Source organism: Zalophus californianus, chromosome 3 (assembly GCF_009762305.2).
Source record: "Zalophus californianus isolate mZalCal1 chromosome 3, mZalCal1.pri.v2, whole genome shotgun sequence".
NCBI lineage: Eukaryota > Metazoa > Chordata > Mammalia > Carnivora > Otariidae > Zalophus > Zalophus californianus.
Window position 1 is genome coordinate 3,262,248 of NC_045597.1, and position 21,649 is coordinate 3,283,896.

The 21,649-nt window shown below is 52.6% G+C and overlaps 1 protein-coding gene across 1 annotated transcript in view; it reads left to right on the top strand.

The window, feature by feature from the left end:
• Positions 1 to 1,086: 1,086 nt before the first annotated feature.
• The window catches only part of IRS2 (insulin receptor substrate 2), a 28,302-nt gene continuing 7,739 nt past the window's right edge, over positions 1,087 to 21,649 (top strand). Inside the window, exon 1 of the mRNA XM_027589343.2 lies at positions 1,087 to 5,592. Coding sequence (XP_027445144.1) covers positions 1,611 to 5,592 — 3,982 coding nt within the window. The 5' untranslated portion in view covers positions 1,087 to 1,610. The remainder of the gene's footprint in view (positions 5,593 to 21,649) is intronic.

The window sequence follows — 21,649 nt, forward strand, 5'->3', positions numbered from 1 at the left end:
CGCCGCGGGGACCCGGGCTCGGAGCTTCGTTCTCGCCGGAGCCCGCCCTCTTTCCGGCACTATGGAAACTGCAATTTTCTACGCCTGCTCGTCCCCCTTCTCTTTCTCTTATTACATCCCAAACAGAAGATTTCAACTTCCCGAGAACCTGACAAGTGAATGGCGCTGAGGACGCCCCGGAAGAGCCCACGACCTGGCTGCGGGGGAAGGGCGCCCCCGAGCGGGTGGGACCCTGGGAGCCACCCGAGGCGAGCACAGTCCGGGATCGGGGGCGCCGCGCCCGCGCCCCTCCCCTCCTTCCAGGAAAAGGGCACCGAGCTGCTATCGACCCAGCGCTCACCGGTGACTAATGTGATGCTCGTAAACAAGGCGCGGGCCGGGCACCCGGGAACCACCCAGGCGCAAACCCGCCGCGGCGGGCGGGCGCGCGCCCACCCCGAGTTTGGGCGCCAGATCCGCTCGCCCAAGTGTGTATGATGGTGGGAGGGGGTTAGGAGAGGGCAGCCAAGTTCATTGCCCCTTCTGGCCCCCGCGAGTGGGGCGGCAGCTGGGCGCTGCGGGGCCCGAGGAAGGGTGCTGCGGCCCCCCGCACCCCCCACCGGCGCGCAGCCCCGGCTGGCGGTCTCGGCCCTTGATCTCCGCCGGCCCCCGCCCCCTGCAGTGTCCCCTCCCCCGGTCCCCTCCCCGGCGGAAGCTCCGAGCCCAATTAATTGAGTCAAAGGCGGGAGGGAAGGGCCCTCCGCGCGGAGGCCGGCCCCCGCCCCTCCTGCGCGCCCCTTTTCCCGCCCTGGGTGGCATCTCCTCCGCCGGCATCCACAACGAGCCTCTGATTAATGAGGCTCGGGCCGGCCCTCACCCCGCCCGGGCCCGGGCCTCCGCGGGAGGGGGAGGGGACGGCGGGAAACGCAGCCCGGGGAGAAAGGGGGGCGGGGCGGGGGTGCGCGGCCCGCCCCCCCGCGGCCTGCTCCCATTGGCTGCGAGGGCCGTCCGTCGGGGGGCGCGGCGCCAATGCGGGCGGCGGGGCGGGGCGGCCGCGCCGTGTGTGCCTGCGTAACGCCGAGTCACATGTTGTTTTGCTCTTCTTAGTTCAGTCACTCGGTGCGCGATGTGTTACTCACTGTGCGGCGGGGACCGCGACGAGCCCGGGTCGCCGTTGGCAGCAGCAGCAGCAGCCCCGGTGGCGGCGCGGACCCCGAGTGCCCGGGCGCACCCCGGCACCCCGGAGCGCGGCGCAGCGGCGGGACCGGTGCGGCCGCGCGCGCCTTAGGCTCGGCTCCGCGGCTCGGGGACCCCGACTCTCGGCCCAGCCAACGAGTCCCCAGGCGCCGCCCGAGAGCCCGGGAGACAGCGGCCGCGGGCAGCCGGGCCAGGGGGCGGCCACCGCCCGCGCCGGGCATCCTCCGGGGCGCGGGAGCGCGGAGGGCGCTGCGCCACCGCCCGGTGCCGGCCCCCGCGGGCCTCCCCTAACCTTCCCCACCTCCTGGGCCCGAGGGACGCGGGCTCCGGCGGGCGAGCAGGGGGGGGGAGGGAGCCGCCCCCGCCCGCGTCCCCCTCCGCTCTCCCCCAGCTTCTCCACGCCGGGCCGGGCGGCGCGGCCCGAAACGCCGGCGATGGCGAGCCCGCCGCTGCATGGGCCCCCCGGGCCGGCGGGCGGCGACGGCCCCAACCTCAACAACAACAACAACAACAACAACCACAGCGTGCGCAAGTGCGGCTACCTGCGCAAGCAGAAGCACGGCCACAAGCGCTTCTTCGTGCTGCGCGGGCCCGGCGACGAGGCGACGGCGACAGCGGGCGGGGGGCCGGCGCCGCAGCCGCCGCGGCTCGAGTACTACGAGAGCGAGAAGAAGTGGCGGAGCAAGGCGGGCGCCCCGAAGCGGGTCATCGCGCTCGACTGCTGCCTGAACATCAACAAGCGCGCCGACGCCAAGCACAAGTACCTGATCGCGCTCTACACCAAGGACGAGTACTTCGCGGTGGCGGCCGAGAACGAGCAGGAGCAGGAGGGCTGGTACCGCGCGCTCACCGACCTGGTCAGCGAGGGCCGCGCCGGCGACGCGCCCCCCGCCGCCGCCACCGCTGCGTCCTGCAGCGCCTCCCTGCCCGGCGCCCTGGGCGGCTCGGCCGGCGCCGCCGCGGCCGATGACAGCTACGGGCTGGTGGCGCCCGCCACGGCCGCCTACCGCGAGGTGTGGCAGGTGAACCTGAAGCCCAAGGGCCTGGGCCAGAGCAAGAATCTGACGGGCGTGTACCGCCTGTGCCTGTCGGCGCGCACCATCGGCTTCGTGAAGCTCAACTGTGAGCAGCCGTCGGTGACGCTGCAGCTCATGAACATCCGCCGCTGCGGCCACTCGGACAGCTTTTTCTTCATTGAGGTGGGCCGGTCGGCCGTCACGGGCCCAGGTGAGCTGTGGATGCAGGCCGACGACTCGGTGGTGGCGCAGAACATCCACGAGACCATCCTGGAGGCCATGAAGGCACTCAAGGAGCTCTTCGAGTTCCGGCCGCGCAGTAAGAGCCAGTCGTCGGGCTCGTCCTCCACACACCCCATCAGCGTCCCCGGCGCGCGCCGCCACCACCACCTGGTCAACCTCCCCCCCAGCCAGACGGGCCTGGTGCGTCGCTCGCGCACCGACAGCCTGGCCGCCACTCCGCCGGCCGCGAAGTGCAGCTCGTGTCGGGTGCGCACGGCCAGCGAGGGCGACGGCGGCGCGGCGGCGGGGGCGGCGGGCGGCAGGCCAGTGTCGGTGGCCGGGAGTCCCCTGAGCCCCGGGCCGGTGCGCGCGCCCCTGAGCCGCTCACACACCCTGAGCGGCGGCTGCGGCGCCCGCGCGAGCAAGGTGGCGCTGGCGCCGGCAGGGGGCGCCCTGCAACACAGCCGCTCCATGTCCATGCCGGTGGCGCACTCGCCCCCAGCCGCCACCAGCCCCAGCAGCCTGTCGTCCAGCAGCGGGCACGGCTCCGGCTCCTACCCGCCGCCTCCAGGCCCGCATCCGCACCTGCAGCACCCCCTGCACCACCCCGCGAGCCAGCGGCCCTCCAGCGGCAGCGCCTCGGCCTCGGGCTCCCCCAGCGATCCTGGCTTCATGTCTCTGGATGAGTACGGCTCCAGCCCTGGGGACCTCAGAGCCTTCTGCAGCCACCGGAGCAACACGCCCGAGTCTATCGCTGAGACACCCCCGGCCAGGGACGGCAGCGGGGGCGAGCTCTACGGGTACATGACTATGGACAGGCCCCTGAGCCACTGTGGCCGCCCCTACCGCAGAGTCTCGGGGGACGGGGCCCAGGACTTGGACCGAGGGCTGAGGAAGAGGACTTACTCCCTGACCACACCTGCCCGGCAGCGGCCGGTACCCCAGCCCTCCTCTGCGTCCCTGGATGAATACACCCTGATGCGGGCCACCTTCTCTGGCAGCTCCGGCCGCCTCTGCCCGTCTTGTCCCGCGTCGTCTCCCAAAGTGGCCTACCACCCCTATCCCGAGGACTACGGCGACATCGAGATCGGGTCCCATAGGAGCTCCAGCAGTAACCTGGGTGCCGACGATGGCTACATGCCCATGACCCCTGGCGTGGCCCTCCTGGGTGGTGGCAGCGGTAGCTGTAAGAGTGATGACTACATGCCCATGAGCCCCACTAGCGTGTCGGCCCCGAAGCAGATCCTGCAGCCTCGAGCCGCCGCCGCCGCAGCCCTGCCCCCCACGGGAGCCGTAGTGCCGGCGCCCACCCCCACGGCCGGCAGGGCCTTTCCAGCCAACGCCGGCAGCTACAAGACGAGCTCCCCAGCCGAGAGCTCCCCCGAGGACAGTGGGTACATGCGCATGTGGTGTGGCTCCAAGCTGTCCATGGAGAACGCGGACACCAAGCTGCTACCCAACGGGGACTACCTCAACATGTCCCCCAGCGACGCGGGTACCTCGGGGACCCCTCCCGACTTCTTCTCGGCCGCCTTGCATGGCAGCGGGGAGATGCTCAGGGGAGTCCCTGGCTATTGCTACAGCTCCCTGCCCCGCTCCTACAAGGCTCCCTACACGTGCAACGGGGACAACGACCAGTATGTGCTCATGAGCTCCCCCGTGGGGCGCATCCTGGAAGAAGAGAGGCTGGAACCGCCGGCCGGCCCGGGGACCGCGCCGTCCACTAGCGCTCTCGCGGCAGCAGGCGGCCACACCCAGCCTCCTCACCCAGTAGTGCCTTCGCCCAGCAGGCCGAGTGGCAGCCTCGGTGGCCGCCCCGACAGCTTCCTGAACCAGCGCTGCCGGTTAGTGCGGCCCACACGCCTGTCCCTGGAGGGGCTTCAGACCCTGCCCAGCATGCACGAGTACCCTCTGCCGCCCGAGCCCAAGAGCCCCGGCGAGTACATCAACATTGACTTCGGCGAGGCCGCAGCGCGCCTGTCTCCGCCCGCGCCCCCGCTGCTGGCTTCGGCGGCCTCCTCGTCCTCGCTGCTGTCGGCCAGCAGCCCGGCCTCATCCCTGGGCTCAGGCACCCCGGGCACCAGCAGCGACAGCAGGCAGCGCTCCCCACTCTCCGACTACATGAACCTCGACTTCAGCTCGCCCAAGTCACCCAAGCCGGGCCCCCAGAGCGGGGACCCCGTGGGCTCCCTGGATGCCTTCCTGTCCCCCGAGGCCTCGTCCCCCTACCCGCCGCTGCCCCCACGCCCTCCCGCCCCCACCTCCTCCCTGCAGCCGCAGCCGCCCCCGCCGCCCCCCCCAGGGGAGCTGTACCGCCTGCCCCAGGCGTCCACTTCCCAGGGCCCCAGCGCTGCCTGCTCTTCGTCCCCGGAGACTGGGGACAATGGGGACTACACCGAGATGGCCTTTGGCGTAGCTGCCACCCCGCCACAACCCATCGCGGCCCCCCCGAAGCCGGAAGGTGCCCGCGTGACCAGCCCCACGTCCGGCCTGAAGAGGCTGAGTCTCATGGATCAGGTGTCGGGAGTGGAGGCCTTCCTGCAGGCGAGCCAGCCCCCAGACCCGCACCGGGGAGCCAAGGTCATCCGCGCAGACCCACAGGGGGGCCGCCGCCGCCACAGCTCCGAGACCTTCTCCTCGACCACCACTGTGACCCCCGTGTCCCCGTCCTTCGCCCATAACCCTAAGCGCCACAACTCGGCCTCTGTGGAAAACGTCTGTCTCAGGAAAAGCAGCGAAGGGGGCGGTGGCGGCGTCCTGGGTGGGGCCGAGGAGCGCCCCACCTCCCCCCGCCAGTTGCAGCCACCGCCCCCCCAGCAGGCGCGCCCAAGGGTATCGAGTCAGCCTGGGGGCTTGGTTGGCTGCCCAGGGGGCAGTGGCTCTCCAATGCGCAGGGAGACCTCTGCCGGCTTCCAGAACGGCCTCAATTACATCGCCATCGACGTAAGGGACGAGCCTGGGCTGTCACCCACCCCGCAGCAGCATCCGCATCCACAGCCCGGAGACAAGAGCGCCTGGGGCCGGACCCGCAGCCTCGGGGGTCTCATCAGCGCTGTGGGGGGCAGCAGCAGCGGTGGGGTGTGTGGGGGGCCGGGCCCTGGCGCCCTCCCCTCCGCCAACACCTATGCCAGCATTGACTTCTTGTCCCATCACCTGAAGGAGGCCACCATTGTGAAAGGTGAGGCCCTTGGACCTTGTGGATCGTGGGCGGACGGGTGGGCGAAGGGTGGGGGGAAGGGTGCAGAAGCCGGTGAACTGCTCTGGGTTCACTGCCATTCTCTTCTGTAGTACCTTGACCCCAGCACCAAAATTTTGGACCAGCCTTCTTGTTTTGTTTTCCTTTGGGCTCCCCTGGCTTCCTTCTGTTCCAAACACCAAGAGCAGTCCAGGGGTCTTTGAGTTGAACGGGAAGCTTCCCACTCGGGAGACTTGGATTTGTTCTTCTCCCCAAGCGCCAGGTCTTTTTTCCCCACAGACCCCCCCGCTTCCCATCGGTTCCCAGGGCAGATGTCTCCCCAGGTCAGCCACCCCAGAGTGCCAGCCAGGTGTAGGTTCTTGACCTGAAGTTTGACAGCTCCCTCACCTTTCCCTTTGTTTTCCTGGAACCAGGGTCCCACCTGATTTTTGCTGAGCCTCAAAGTTTATAAAAACAGGCCTGTAAGTCGTTTAGAAAATGAGCGTCCATTTTGGTGGCAGTAACAGGGAACAGTTAACCATTTCAGTTTTACACGTAAACTGGAGGGGCTTTGCCCGAGGAGACACCGTTTTTCTCCTGAGGGTCTGAAATGGCGACAGTGCCTACACACAGTGTAAAAGCAGTGGTTTTGAGCGTACCTGGGAGTCACCTGGTCAGAGTTAAACCTGGATGGCCAGGCTGTAGAAAGCCCCAGAGATTCTGATGCAGTAGGTGTAGGGTGTGGCCCGGAGTGTGCCTTTCTAAGAAGTTCCCAGGTTGTGTTGATGCTGCTGGTTGGGGAGCATCCTCTGAGCACCCTATCCTGTGCTAGGCTCACCTGAGGAGGTTTGAGAATTGACCTACTGGGCCTCGCCCAGACACATTCAAGCAAAGCCTCCAGTGGGCAGAGCACAGGCACCAGTGTCGTCCAGAGTTTGCCCAGGTGATGGGCACGTGTGGCCGGGATTTAGAATCAGTGCTTTAGAGAGAATAAGTGGAAGACAACCTCCCAGGTCTTTTCCAGAACAATTGGACAGGAGGGTGCCCCGTATTGTTCACAGTCTCATCAAATATCCATGAGGAGAGAGGGGTGTGCTTGCTTGCAGCTGGTGGTGCATTCTGAGGATCTCAAACTTTGAGTGGCTGGGGGTTGGGGGTTGGGGAACAAGAGGGAGTGAGTATTCAATTCCTCATTTTTCTTTGGTGGGGGTGGGTGTTGCTAGTAAGGTAGAGGCTCTGGGGCCACCACAAAACAGGAAGCAGCGGATAGTGTTCTGCGGATGCTGGCCTAAGGTCAGCAGGCTGCAGAGGGACTGAAGCGATGATCTCGGTGGCTTGGGGATTCGTGCGCCTTTTGTTCTTAAAATAAACAGAGTAGCTGGATGCCATCTAAGTCCAACATAGGGTTTGGCGTATGCCAAACTGTTAGTCCCTGGGGTGTAAAAATATAGCTACGGGGTAAGTACCCTTTTGTTCTAATACAGTAGAGGAAGAGCTTTTTACTTCTTTTATTAAAACCATAGAGTAAAAGATGAAAAGAGTCAGAGAGAATTATCAGGAATATGGTGCTATGGCATCTAATTACATCAGTTGGAACTTGTCAGAATGTCTCCCATAAACGATAACTCTCCACTGAAGGTCACTTTGCTTGGAGTGAAGCACTACAGGTACTTCTGGAAAAAGGCTCCTGTGTGTCAGGGAGTTGGAGGGTGAGCTGCCGTCCAGGACACAGCCCATAGTAACACCCCAGCATGACCGGAACTGAGTTGCGGGAAAAAATGCATGCACGCAAAAATTTTTTTCCTATGCCCAAATGGATATATGGTGTATATGCCATAGTGAACATGAAAGTACATTTTGCTGAAATCTGATTCTCATCCGAAAAGCAGCCTGAGAACATAACACCTTTTACACCTTTTGGTGAAGTAGGCAGCAAAAACCTGGACTGGACTGAGCCAGGCCCCAGGAGTGGGTTCTTGCTGCAGCAGCAGGAGGAGTGACCTGGGGGTTGCGTCGCCAAGCCTGAAAGGATTCAAGGCCTTTCTGATAAAGGAGATACATTCAGAAGCGTGATTCATGTATGATATAGTGCCCTTTTCAGACTAGGGAAAATTTTAAACTGCAAGAGATAAGTTTAGTTCGAGACCTGATTTAGCTTGGTTTTGTTTTCCCACCAGTAGAAAATCCCTTCCAACGTATAGGATTCAGGACTCTGAAACTAAAACAGCAGTTCATATGCTCTGTGGTGGCTGAACAAAGATGAGATTGGATTTGCATGCTGTTTTTCCAGAGTCTCTGGGGGCATTATGGTAAACACCCATTTAAGAAGGAAAAGGACTATTTTTAAGCAAAATAGAGAGCGGCAGTTGATCCATTGTGCCAAAACCACAGTTTTTTTAAAAGGACTGCATGCTAAATGGATTTCTAGTAAACTAATGTGACACAGAGAACAGTAGAACAGGAAAGACAAGGAGGTCATCTTAATTAACGTGAACCTGAGTTGTGGTCTGCGGAGCCAGAAGGGAATTCAAAGTGAACGTCCACTTTTATTTAACTCACGTGTGCATGTAGAAATTTGTTTGTGGTGCTCATAAATGAAAAGTTCACAGGAGATAAGCGTCCTTTGAGAGAATGATTTATAGGGAGGAAGACTTGGAAAGCATTTCTTTGAAGATGAAATAGGAGAACTTCCTGGGTCATTGCGTGCACTGGCCTGGTGCTCAGAAGTGGCTTATGTGTCCACACTGAGCTCCTCAGGCTCCACATGGGGACACGTCATTAATTATGCCGAAGCAGAATAATTCGGGGTTGTTTGGGTAGGGTTTGGCATTTGCATAAGTGGTAACAAAGACGTAAGGTTCCTGCAGTGCTTGATAGTTGTTTACAATAGAATTGGGGATGGTGGGATTTTGGTGCCGGAACCAAAGAAACAATTAGTATACCTTAGGGATGTGTGTGTGTGTGTGTGTGTGTGTGCGTGTGTGCGTGTGCGCGCGTGCGCGTGCGTGTGTGCGCGCATGCTCTGGATTAATATGTAATAATAATATATGTGATAGAATAGTTATGTATATTAATCCAGAGCAAATAAAGATTGAACTCTAAATTATGCATCTTACTTGGGAGCAAGGGAAGGTCCTTAATGTGTGTTTTGCGTGTGTGTATGTAGGAAAATCCAACCAATCTGTCAGAGCGTTGTTGTTTCAGAACTGGAAATATAGTACAGGATTTACTGTGCTTTAAAGCAGCATTTAAAAACTAACTGTGTACATTTTTGTGCTATGATTGGAGGTTGGTGTATATTGTAAAAGGTGCTATCTTAGTGTTCTGTTCCTCTTTAGTGGGATTTTTATTCTAAAATTGGTTTTCATGTATGTATAAGGCAGATTAGATAAGAGTTACCATTGAAGGCATCTGTGTTTAAATTCTGTTTGATAAAAGGACTATTTATTCATATCCTATGGTCAGAGGATTTGGGGATAAGAGGAATGTCTCCAAAGGAACGATATCATCACAATTTACGTTTAAAAGGGTTGCCTACTGGAAGTCTGAAAGCAAGGAAACCGGAATATTTTTCAGTTGCTTGACAAGCTACATGCCCTTTATTTTTCCGTTGTGCGTGCTGTCCAGCGCTTGTTGTAATAAGATAATAATGAACACTGCTCCTGCCCTGTTCCCAGGAACAGACAACCAAGGTGCTAATGAAAACACAGGCTTTCGTGAATGAAAGTCACGTGACTCGTTCTACTTCCTTTATTGAAAGAGAAACCTTTACAAAAATAGTACTTCGTAGAAGGAAGCATAGTATGTGGAACATTAAACCAGGAATCAGGAAACCAGGTTTCTGGTTGCTGATCTTAATGAGTCATTGTGTGACAGAGGAAAACCATTTAACTCCACTTTCTCACTTTCTCTGTCTGTAAAATGGGGTAATTATAACCCTCTCCCTTCCGTGGCTCTGGCCACTGGGCGGTCCAGCAGATCATAAAAATCAAGAACAGTTAAAACACTCTTCTCAAGGATCCTGCTCATAAACCCACTGATGCTATTGACACTTACTACCTTGAAACCATGAGTATTTACAGGAAAGTCACTTTTGTCCGTGGCGTTCTTAAAACAAAAAACAAAAAACTGGAAAAACTCAGAGTCTGAAAACAGAGCTAATACCCTTTTAAGAAACGCGTGTCTTTTTTGCTTCTTTGCTAGTTAACACCCCAGTCGCCAGGAACCATGTTTTCCCTCTTTACTTAAGGTGAGATGTTGTTCATAGATAATTATCAGTTGCAGTGAAGTGTAGTGGTTTAGATTACATAGGAGAATAACAATGGGGAAAACAGCATCCTAATGCTGAAACTACATTAAGACTGTCCTTTTGATTACCTTTTATGATTTGTTTGTATGTCAAGACATACTGTCAAGATGAAGATTTTTTAATTAGAATATGCTTTTTTTTTTTTAACTGATAGCGTTGGCTCTCAATGTGGGGTGTATTGAAAGGAAACCAGAACCCTTGAACGTTCAGCTGCTGAATCCAGTGTTGGGCCTGGGTGGATTTACTTAGGGGAGCCACTCCAGAGTTTTGATTTGTCTGGTTGTCAGACAGGGTAGGGAACCTCCAGAGTTGGCTTGAGTCATTTGCTTTTCCACAGGCCTCCCCCCACCACAAAAGGAATTCTCATAGATATATATGTTTTATTTTCCTTGGAGCTCCATGGATTAAACGAATCTTTCTCTTTTTCTGGAGAGGAGAACTTGCAGCAGTTTAACGAACAGCATGGGCATAATGGGTTTTCTTTTAAAATTCCCACTAATGCATTTTCTGGAGAAGCATAGTTCCAAGAGCTGGTTAACTTTTGGTATCAGATTTGGCAAGTGGAGAGGGTTCTTTTTGTTTTGTTTTTTTGGGTAGCGCAGAATCAAGTGTTCCCGTTTCACCTTAGAAACTTAAGGGAAAATGTAACTTTACTCTTTTATCTGCATTGCCAAGTAGAGTGGGGAAAAACTCAGAGGGAAGTAAAGCGCCGCCCAAAGCCCGTTCTTCACCGGAGTCCACTAATAATGGGGGAATCCGCTGCCGATTTTGTCTTCTACAGACATGAGGAGAATGTGTATTTCTGTACAAGATGGACAAGGCATCTTAATGGGGGCATTTTAAAAAACAAATGAAAACAAAGTGTTCTGACCCTCTAAAATGATCAGTTATAAGCATGTCCTTGATCAGGTGGTTGTTTTGTGAAAACATACTGTCCACATTTAAATGGGGGAGACTCTGTGTTAATTTTAGTTGTATTGTAGACTGAGTTCAGTGGTAGGTTTTTTTCTGAGGGGAACTCGTGGAGTCATCCTTCAACATAGGGGGAATGCTGAGGCGGGGTGTTGCTGGTGATGATTTGATTTCTTTCTAGAAAGCTATAGAGACTTGTGTGAACTGGGCACAGGAATAAAAGGCCCAGAAGGAAGTTTAAAGAGAGGGACTGGGAATACACGTTGTACGGTTGTACGGTACCATCTTGCTTGGTGGATCCTTCTGGGCATGGTGCTCTTGCTGCTTCACTGAATTCACTGCATGGGAACGCTGAAAGAGAATTGGGTTAAAATTTAAAGGCTGCATGTTTACAAGTGATAAAATAGGCAAGTTAGGGGTTCTGATTTCTTGGTGATTGGACTAGAAAAATACTGAATTTGCATAAAGTTGCCTTTACATGTCCAGAGACATTGTAAAACTCAGTCAGGTAAATGCGTCTTCAAATTTGGCCGTTTCTTTATGCCATACATGATATTGATGCCCACAGAAAAGATTTATAAAATACTCTTTGCCTACTGTGCTTTTACTTAAATTTGGAATATTTGGTCAAATATTGTGGTATATAATATACTTCAAAGATAAATGATCTATGCATAGCACCTTGTAAATACTGGGGTTTTTTTTAGTATTGATTTTATGTGTATATATGTATTTATTTATTTATTTTTAAGGTTTTATTTATTTTATAGATGGGGGAGGGGCAGAGGGAGAGGGGCAAGCAGACTCTGTGCTGAGTGCGGAGCCCCACTCAGGGCCCGATCACACGACCCTGAGATTGTGACCTGAGTCAAAATCAAGAGTCTGATGCTCAACTGACTGAACCACCCAGGGGCCACTTTAGTATTGATTTTCAAGAGTATCAGATTTTCCAGAAACAAATATTTTGTGTGTGTGTTTATGGGGGGGGGGCTTCCGTTTCTCATCTAGTCGTGCTCCAAGAGGCTTGATGTGAATTTTTTTTTAATTGAAACTTGAATACTGAATAATGACATATTCTCTAATCATGTTAAAACTTTATAACCTCAAGTATAATTTTAGTCTTACTGGTGCTTTAATCTATCCACATGGTATTGGTATAAATCACTGTGTGAGTTAGTATAGTCTAGTATTAAATTTCAGTTTTTTCAATGTGTAAGAATGGGATTATGATAAATTTCCTTATATTATGTGACTTTAATAATTACCTTAAAATCCGTATGTTTATCTTAAGAAGGATTTATGCTTTTCCATAGTATTAATGCATAATCTTTAGTATTTATGAATGTGACATAGTGCTTTCTCCATGCAAATTTATAAGTAGTTACTTAAGTCAGTCCATCTTTTGCCTCCAAATTATGTGTAACTAACAATCCCAAAACTTGATGGGCAGTGAAAGAAAGCAGCTGGCGCTGGAGCTTGTGACATTGTAACCATTATTTTGATCAATATTGAAAGATTATTGTGCTCCCCTATCCCCTTTAGGTCAGTAGTACTGTTTAAAATCCAGAAAGTGTTTTTTCTCACTTCATAGTGCTGAGACATTTTCCTACCTGTAGTATCACGTAGTACTGCAAAACCCAGTGACATAGGCAGGGCCACTCCTTGGGAATGAGGAATCTGCCGCTGAGGGAGATGCCCCGCGACTTGTCCAGGTCCCCTGCGCTGAAAAGAGTACTGTTGGGTGAATCACAGAGGGGTGCTACTGACCAGCGCTGTCCGGGGGTGCCCTGCGGTTCTGTCTCCAAGTGCTCTTTATGTGTCCGCGTCCTAAACTCTGCTTCCTGAGCTCACAGCCAGTAGTTACATTAGGATTTTACTGGACCTGCCTCAAGCAGCTCTGAAGGTTACTGTGTTGTTTTTTTTTTTTTTTTACATCGCTGGGGTGATAGTTACTTCATTTCTCTCTCCTTTTTTTCTTCCACGTATTTATTCATTCCCAGTAAAATGTGGGCAGGTGAGCAGGAAGTAGGACACGGAAGGAAACCCCCCCCCCCGATTTCTTTAAACCCCCGTCCTACGCCCGGCGGTGTGGAGAGCTTAGGATCTGATAGGACTTTGAAGGCTGTCAGTGTGTTGCTGACTTCACGTGTTTGAGGTTGTTGGTTGGTGGTCTGCTCGGGGGGTTTCCAGGCTCGCTTCCTGGAGTTCTAGGGGTCTGCGATGAGGAAGGCTCCTGTTCCCCCACCTGTTTCGGCTTCAGCAAAGCCGGCTGTACATTATACTTGGGAAGACACCTCCCCGCCCTCCCAGCACCAAATGCATTAAAACTCCTTCCACGCAGCATGGTGAGAATCAGAAGGGAATGCAAGTTCGTTTGAAGGGAGAAGAGCTGGGAGCTGTTGGTATAATGTAACTCATTTAAGATTGTGAACACAGAGGCCCAGGGAGGTCAGACTTCTTCTCCAAGGTCACCATTTAATTAGTTGGTAGAAATGTTTGTAAATATTATCAAGAAAGAATAGAGTATGCTCTGTCTCTGTGGGTCCTTTGTGTACTATGAGTAACTTTCTCCCAGGGCTGTCCGGTTCGCTGCAGAACAGCTCAGCGTTTGTACAAGTGGTATCTGTCTTTTTTACTTTGGGACATTTTGCTTCATGCATAGACTAAAAGGTCTGCTGGTCGCCAGAAGTAGGGGATACAGAGGCACCGAAGTAAGGAAGTGGGCTGTAAATCCCGGAACGAGCCTGCTCACGACCATGTGGGCAGTGTTTACTGGTGAGGCAGAGGAGAGAAGCTTTGGCAAACACATTCCAGATCATGTGCTTACTTGTTAAAAAAAAAAAAAAGAAAGAAAGAAAGAAAAGAAAGAAGAAGAAAATTCCTGGCATAATTCAGATGGAAAAGCCTGTATTATAAAACGTACGTCCTTGATCTTTGTGATGGGTTCAACCTGGATGGTCGATCCGGTCAGGGCTTGAGGTGTCTTTATGATGTATTTATTCTATAAGTGAAATATCATGTTCTCCTCATTATGAATAAGTCCATTAGCAGTTTCCTAAGAAATGAGTCATTAACCTCTTTAATGATGAGTGTATTTGAAAACTAACCAATTTAGAATTTGCCCAAGGACCGATAAGTTAACTTATCAGTTGTTGCTAGGTGGTAATCTGGGGACTGGCTTATTTCACGAGTGCCTGTCTTGTTTTCGAGATTTCTTTTTCCTGAGGAAAAAAAAATCATTTAACTGAATTTTTATATGAAGAGAAATGGTTTTTCTACCTTCCTAATGATGTGACTGTAACCCCACTTTCCAAGGCATAGGGGAAGATGTAAACAAACCAAAATTCTTAAGCTGTCCATAGTTTTTAAAAATGTCATGGGGCTCCATGGGCTTGTGCTCTGGTGGGTGAGTCAGTTTTGTTTACATTAGCTGCCGGTGTCTCCAGCATCTTCGGAGAGACTACTTCCTTCCTAGCAGATGGCAGCCTCAGGGCCACGTGCCTGCCTGGTAAGCAGCGTGCACCAGTAACCTACCCAGCCGCTTGGCGTCCCAGGCTGCCTGCTGCAGGGGCTCAGCAAAGCAGGGGGACCCTGCCCTCCCCTTCCCTCCCCATCAGTGCAGCTTTTCGGGTTGAGGGGAGAGCAGAGTTCAGAGTGCCCCGTCTCTTCAGTTCTGGCTGTGGAGCACGTACCAGGATAAATGGAAAAGCTGACGAATGAAGATTCTGATGTGCTTGCTCTGTAGGGAGTCTTCATAAAGAAGCCCAGCAGGCTTTCCCAGGGTGAGGTTTGGATCCCTTCCCTAGAGCACCCCTGGAATTGGCATGGCTGCCCTGCCCAGCAGGGGGGCTTGGGAAGCCAGCGGAAAGCAGGGACTGCAGTTGGGGGCGGGGTGGGGGGGGCTGTGAAGCTTGGAATTCCCAGGCCTTTGGAGAAGCCACGCCCACACCCACTTGGGGGATTGTCCCCGCAGAGTGCAGAGTGGCCAGGCCAGTACTTCCCCCTCCTGTCCCCCAGCAGGGTCTCAGGCACCTGGCGGGTGGATGAGTCCGGGGTGGGGGGGGAATTGTGAGGTGGGGGAGAAGTTTTGGAAAGAGGCCAAGATGTTCTTACTAAGTTTAAGAACTATGCAAATTGTGCTTTAGAAACTCTGAGCAATAAGCAGGATTAAACAAGGCATGGATTAGTGTGCATAGAGCAGCTTGATTTTGTTTGAAGATAAGAAATGGCGGTACTAGGACTCTGGGACACTGTCAACATAGTGGAGCTCCTGAACTCCTAAGGTGGCAGAAATTGCTAGAAAGTGGTCATTTTCTTACGCTGCAGCCTGGATGCATTTTTTAGAAGATAAATTACTCAAGTGACTTGTGGCAATGTATGCTTCTGTTTTGTTCTTATGTAATAGTAGAGTTTTCCAAAAATTGTTTTCTGGCATAAACGTGACCTAAAATAGCACTTTGTGTATACAGATGAAACAGAAAACACCATTAGCTACTCATACCCGCCTCCAGTGACATTTATCAAGTAAGTTCGATGACACTTCTTCAAAGATCTTTCTTTCATTCGTTTGCTGAGTAGACTTCTAATAAATATACAGTTCAACTGAAAATATTTAGGTGGGATTTAGGAAAATAAATTGCGACGCTGTGAAATCTGTATTTCTTCCTCCTTTAGGATATTATAAATCCAGGAGCGTACAACTATGTTACAGTCAGCATCAGAAAACTAACTTCAATTGGTTCAGTAAAAAAATGAAAACTTGAATAATGCATGGTGTGGAAATAATAGATATGAAAGCCTGACAAACTTCTAAACAATGAATTTTCAAAACATTCTTTAGCTTTTACTTATTTTGACAATTTTCTAAATGAGCAATTTTTTTTTCCAAGTTTAAAGTTTATGTAGCTTCCAAATATAGTGACATTTTGGTATTTAGGGTCATATCAGAATTTTAAAGATGCAGTAGAACTGACTCACCTTAATTCCATTTTACTTCTTATCATTATTTGCAGTTTAGCTTATCAGTAGGGCTGGTTTATTAGTAGTCTTCATTCCAAATGAAATAACCACAGCAGTAAAATACCCAAATTTCTCTGGCATGGAGCATTTAATTAAGTTCCTAGAATAACTCTGGGTGATAAGCATTCATCTCCATGACTCTGGAGTCTGTCCTGTTCAGCTGGAATGTTCAGAATTCTTCGGGTCTTAAGCTATTTCCTAGAGTCGAAGACGGTTCAGCCAGTCACTCGATTGAGGTTCGGTGTGTCCCAACACCGGAGTCATCACAGGGGCGACATGAAACCAGCCTCTGGCCCCTCAGTGCTCCCCACGCAGGCTGTCCCCTGGGCAGCTGCTTGGAGCGCTCCAGAAGATGTCCACCCTTCACAGTGGGCTGGCTTGCTGGAAGGTTCTTGATGGAGCCACTCCAGCGCAGAGTCCCTTCCGCCACACTCTTGGGTTACCTCTGACGATTCTGGATTGCTCTTCTTCTCAGAAACAATAGGTTTGATTTTGCTGGGGTCTTAGCTGCTGGGTGTAGCTCACTCTACCCTGTGCCCTGTAACTGGTCCCAGGATTTCTCTTTGTGCCCAATCTTTGCTGTCAGAGGGAGTATTCCAGAAACTTCCCCACGCTAGGTTACCGGCCTCCCTTTCCTGCGCCTTCTGATTCTTCTCGGCTCACCATCCACTGCTGTTTTGCAAAGATGTCCTCTCTTTAGTTCGGGTGGTGCGAGTTCTTCCTGTGAACCTATCCTTTATTCTGCAGCCCCCAAACAAAGTGATGGGAACGCCACTCAGTGGCTGCTTAGCAGAAAGAAGGGCTGTGGGGGGGAGGGACAGGGGCAGAAAGGTTAGATCTCCCTTCAACTTTCAGATTTAATCAAATTGTTGAATATTTTTTTCATTACAAAGATGCCAGTTGTTACTTGTTAAACACTTTTAAAATGTTTCACTCCTTGAAAAATACTAAAGTGTGGGCTAGAAAGAAATAGGTTTGGTTTCCATGCTAAAAAGAAAAACAAAAGGTACTCAATCTTGAAGTCTATATTTGAGACCTAGGAAATAAATTTAATTTTGAAATGTGTTCAGATGATTAAGCATTGTAGGTAATAATAGATGCTCCAGAAAATTAAGTGGGGAAGGGAGAGAGGGCAAAGGTGACAACTTGAAGGTGATGAGGAAGCAGCTCTTGTAGATATTTAGGGGGAGAATTCCTATAGGCAAAGGGAATGAGTAGCCGTGCAAACGCCCTGGGGCAGAAGATTGCTGCTATGTTCCTGAATGAGAAGTGGTTCCGTGTGACTGACCAAGGGGAGAAAGGCAGAGCTTATTAGGTGAAGTGAAGGAGGTGACAAGGGACAGTAACCTGTAGAGCCCGATCAGCCATTGTAGAGACATCAGTACATATTTAACAGTATAAAAGGAAAATCTAGTCTTTGGAACAATACATAGAGCATTTAAAGACCTTTACTGGCGTCATCTAATTCTGCCATCTTGTGTTTTTTTTGCCTGGTGAGGGATATGGCAGCTCTTGACTTTGCTTCTCCAAACTAGCAGAGAAAATGGGAGAAGCCCTGAAAGTGGGTTGAGGCCCTGAGAAGCGATGTGGTGGGCGGTGGGGGGCCCGCTGGGAGATGATAAATGAGATAAACAGCCAGGCACCTGCCTACTTGAGGAATCACATACCTGATTACACAAACATCTGTAAAGCACCTTATAATTTATAAAACATTTCTGAATGTTGTCAAGTCCTCAGGACCTCCTTGGAGGGAGGTTCTTGTTATTCTTAGGTTTTAAGAGAAAAACCTGAGGCTGGAGAGACTCTGGGCCTGGAAGGAGGTGTTGTCCTGGTAGGTTTGCTGCTGCCTGGTTCTGGGTCTTCCAGCTGACGCAGTGGCTTCTTTTGGGGGGCTGGGGGGAAGGCTGTCACCCTGGACAAGACAAACCGAGGGTGAGTCTGGAGCTGGGTTAGTGCCTCCTGGAGCCGCTTACAGCTGAGCCCCGACCCGGGGAGTTCGGCAGGCTCTGCTTTTCCTAGGGAGTGCCAGAATCAGGCTGTGCTGTGGATTGGCTTCAGCCTCCAGCTGATGGAGAGCTGAGTGTGCCGTATATTTTGTAGCTAGAACCCCCGACAGGACAGTGCTGATGTTAGGAGTGAGCCAGAGGCCGCGGACGCCAGAAGGACCCACCAGCCTCAGCCTGTGTGTGAGGGACATGGACGTTTTGCAAATGGATTTGTGTGCAGTTATTTGTCGCTTGTGTGGTTTTCAGACTTGACGGAGCATGGAGGTCTGTCTTCAGGATTTAGGTTTAGTTTTACTTAATTTTGGTGAACTATGTACAGAATACGGTAGCATACGTAAACTATTAAATTCCTCTGTTTCAATGAGATGGACGGCCTCCTCCTGATGGGCTGCTTCCCTGTATTGGCAGTTACGCCTCTGCTCGGGGATGCTCTTGCCTCTGTCAGGCCAGAAATGTGAAAGTTCAGTTTTCACGCTCAAGTGCGTGTGCTAGGAAATACGTCTATGCTCATGGGTCGCCTTGATTTCTCTGCTGCCTGAATCTGGAGAACTTGACGCAGAAGGCCCTGCGACGGTGAGAGGTGGGAGTGGGAGGCGGCGTGTCCCCAAGTGGGCTGGTCTGGGACCCGCATCCAGGGCCTTTGAGGGACGCGCGGCTGAGGTGCCCACCCCGCGGCCCGCAGCGCACGGCCGGCCGATTCCCACGCCCTGACTCCCGGGGGTCTCACTGTCGCCATGCACAGTGGTTCAAAATGAGAGCGAAGTTTACTCATTTTTTTCCTGTTCCTCTTGGTTTAGGCCACTTGGAAGCCCGTTCGTGTTCAGTTTAATACAACAGGTAGAAATTACAAAATGGCCTGTTGCTCTCTGTCTTAGAAAAATCGAGAAAATAAGCGTTATTTTTCTGTTAACCCCTATGACTGCGTGTCACAATCCTGCCACTGTGAAGTGGGGGAATGCTTTCCATGGGTGGAACATTGGGGCTGGCGGGCTGCCCTCTGGATGGGGGAGCGCTCCGCGCGTCATGTAACTGCCGGGTACGAAGCTTCCGTCCGCTCTGTTGTATTTTGTCATTTTGGTCCCTGAAGAGGTGGTTAGGAAGGCACCTGTGTTTTTAATCCATTCTTAAAAGTCCTAGAGGGTTCTGCCCAGCTTGGAGGGACTGGGGATGCGAGCGGGCTGGTCAGTGCGGAACATCCAGCCTTCTTGTGGTGGAAGCAGTGGTGTCTTCATAGTGGATTGACTGTGTCCCCCTCCCCAAGCCTAGAGCTGTTTGGGAAGCTATGTCTTTCTGTGGTCGGCTGTTTTGTTCCTTCACGTGGCTTTCTTCTCGCCAGAGAAGAGGGAGGGGTGAGAGACGTGTGTGCTTGTGTCCCCAGTGTGCCGTGGTGTGGCCCGGAGCTGGGCCCCTCCTTCCCTGTGCGTGAATACTTCCCATGCTGGGCGCAGCAGCAACAGGTGCTCTTCCTGGCTCTGGGCATAACAGTTGTGGCCCTGGCCTCCAGGAAGGTCGGGGGCCAAGGTGTCCAGCCTGCCTGCCCTCTTGAATCTCCCAAGAGGCCTTGAGAAATCCCAGGCTGGGCCCCTGACCCAGGCGTCCTGGGGTCCAGAGCCCCTCCTGTGGGAGGTCCCTCCCAGCAAATGAGCATGTAAAATGCCCACCAGGTCTGGCCACTAAGTTCTGCCAAGGCTGGAGAAGTGAGTCTCCAGCAAGTGTGCTCTGGGGAGACTCCGGTTGTGAGTGACATCGAGACAGTCTGGCATTCTGGCTGGAAGAGCATGTGGGGTACCCTAACCTGCCCTAGGTGCTGTCTGGCTGTGAAGTGGGGGTGGGGCGTGGGGGTGGGGCGGGGTTGGGGGTGGGGCGTGGGGTGGGCCACCTGCAGGCTGGGGGTGGGGCGTGGGGTGGGCCACCTGCAGGCTGGGGGTGGGGCGGGGTAGGCGGAACCACCGCCCCGGCCTCTGCCCTGGGAGGGCCTGGCCATCAGCAACTGCTGTCCTACTTCATTTTATTTTTCAGTAAATGAACTTGATAAAGATGGTTTGTAACTTAGCACTTTACATTTTTCACTACTGAAATTTTAATAAATAGTACTTCGTTTGGATGTAAATCTTTCTCATGTGCAACAGAGTCTGAATGTTGATCCACAGTTTGCTGCACTTTTGTGCAAAAACCAGAGAGACAGAGACTTGTGCCCATGGCCCCACCAGCCAGAGCCCAGCTAGCTGCCGGTGTGCCGTGCCTGCCGGGGCACATTCGACGCGGACGGGCATTTGTGCATCCTCTGATGGCGCAGCTGCCTGCATGGGGGCGCATGTGACCCCTGTCCGCGCGTTTTGTCCTGTGCATGGGGCGTGGAGCGAGCAGCCAGGCAAGGCGTTCTGTGCAGAGTTGAGAACGATGAGCTTTAAATGGCCTGGAGTTACCCCCAGAAAAACAATTCTACTTCTGTTCTGCTTCTATCCAATTAAAACAAGTTTATTCATTTCATTCCGGGAGCTGTTTGCCATTGTTTTTGTGCATTCATCAGTTGTTTATTTGCTGCTTGAAGTCCCAGTTGTTCGTGATGTCATTCACGGGTAGAATTTTGAATGAAGGAAAATGCTGTGATGGCAAACGTGCCCAGAGATACCACGACCGTGGCCACACAGATTAGCCTGAGAGCAGGGTGGGAGGAGTCAGGCTTGTCTTATTAAGAAGTCTTTGTAGTTCACAGGAACATGTGGTTATGCGTATACACCGTTTAAAGGGGTTTGAAGAAAGCAAAGGGACCCAGCTGCAAGGTCAGGTAATGCGAGTGGTGCGTGCCCCTCTGCACAAGGAAAACCATGTCTCTCTCTATATTGTGTTTGACTTCTTTGTTTATAACTTGCATACATAAAATCTCATTTGGTAGTTTCACCGTGGCCCAGGGAGGAACTCAGGGCAGGAGAATAAGGTCCCTGTGTGCAGAAGAAGGAACAGATCGGTCAGTGCTGGATCCTGGGCCCCAGGACCCTGACTCTGGTGGAACCGGTGGCCGTCCACACCCACGTCGCACTGAGCCATTGGAATGGCATTCGGTTCAGAGGGGTGGGGATGGCTTGACCTGAGTCATTCCTAAGCTCCCAGGATGCTTTTGAGATGAGTGATGGTGGGAATGAGCCAGGGCACAGCAGGGTTGGACCCTCAGCCTTGACTTCCCTAGGGCATCCTGCACCTGAAGGCTGGCTGCCCATTCACACTAGAGCCTTAAGTGAGATCTCTTCTGAGGCCCCCGGGAGACAGCCGACATCCTGTATTATGTGGATGTTATGGACGGGGAGGGAGTGGGCCTGCAGGTTAGAAGCCGGGGGCGCTCAGGCCACTGGGTGCGTTTGTGCGTGTTTGTGCCCGTTTGTGCGCTATGGAAGCTTCTACCTAGAAGGGAGATGGCTGGGTGGGGGATGGTGGATTCCAGAATCTTCCTGTTTCCATTAAATATTTCTTTCCTTAAAGACAAGCGCTTTTTTGCTTATTACGCTCTATCTTTAATACATTTCCAAATTACAGTTATTGTTAAATGTGAAAACCAGAATATATTTTAGAAACCTGAGGCCATTCCTTTTAAACTATGCTTCTAAGTCTGTTTCTTACTCAGTGATACTATAGAGGGGATTTGAGTTGTGTTTGGCATAATTTCAGACTTCCAGAAAATGCTTATTTTGATTTCAATAATAAAAATAAAAAAGGAATGAAATCATAAAACTAAAATAACCCCATAGCAACTCTTAAATATTTAATATTTGAAGGAAAGAAAGGTGCGTTTGAAACATAACAACAGGATATTTGGGGT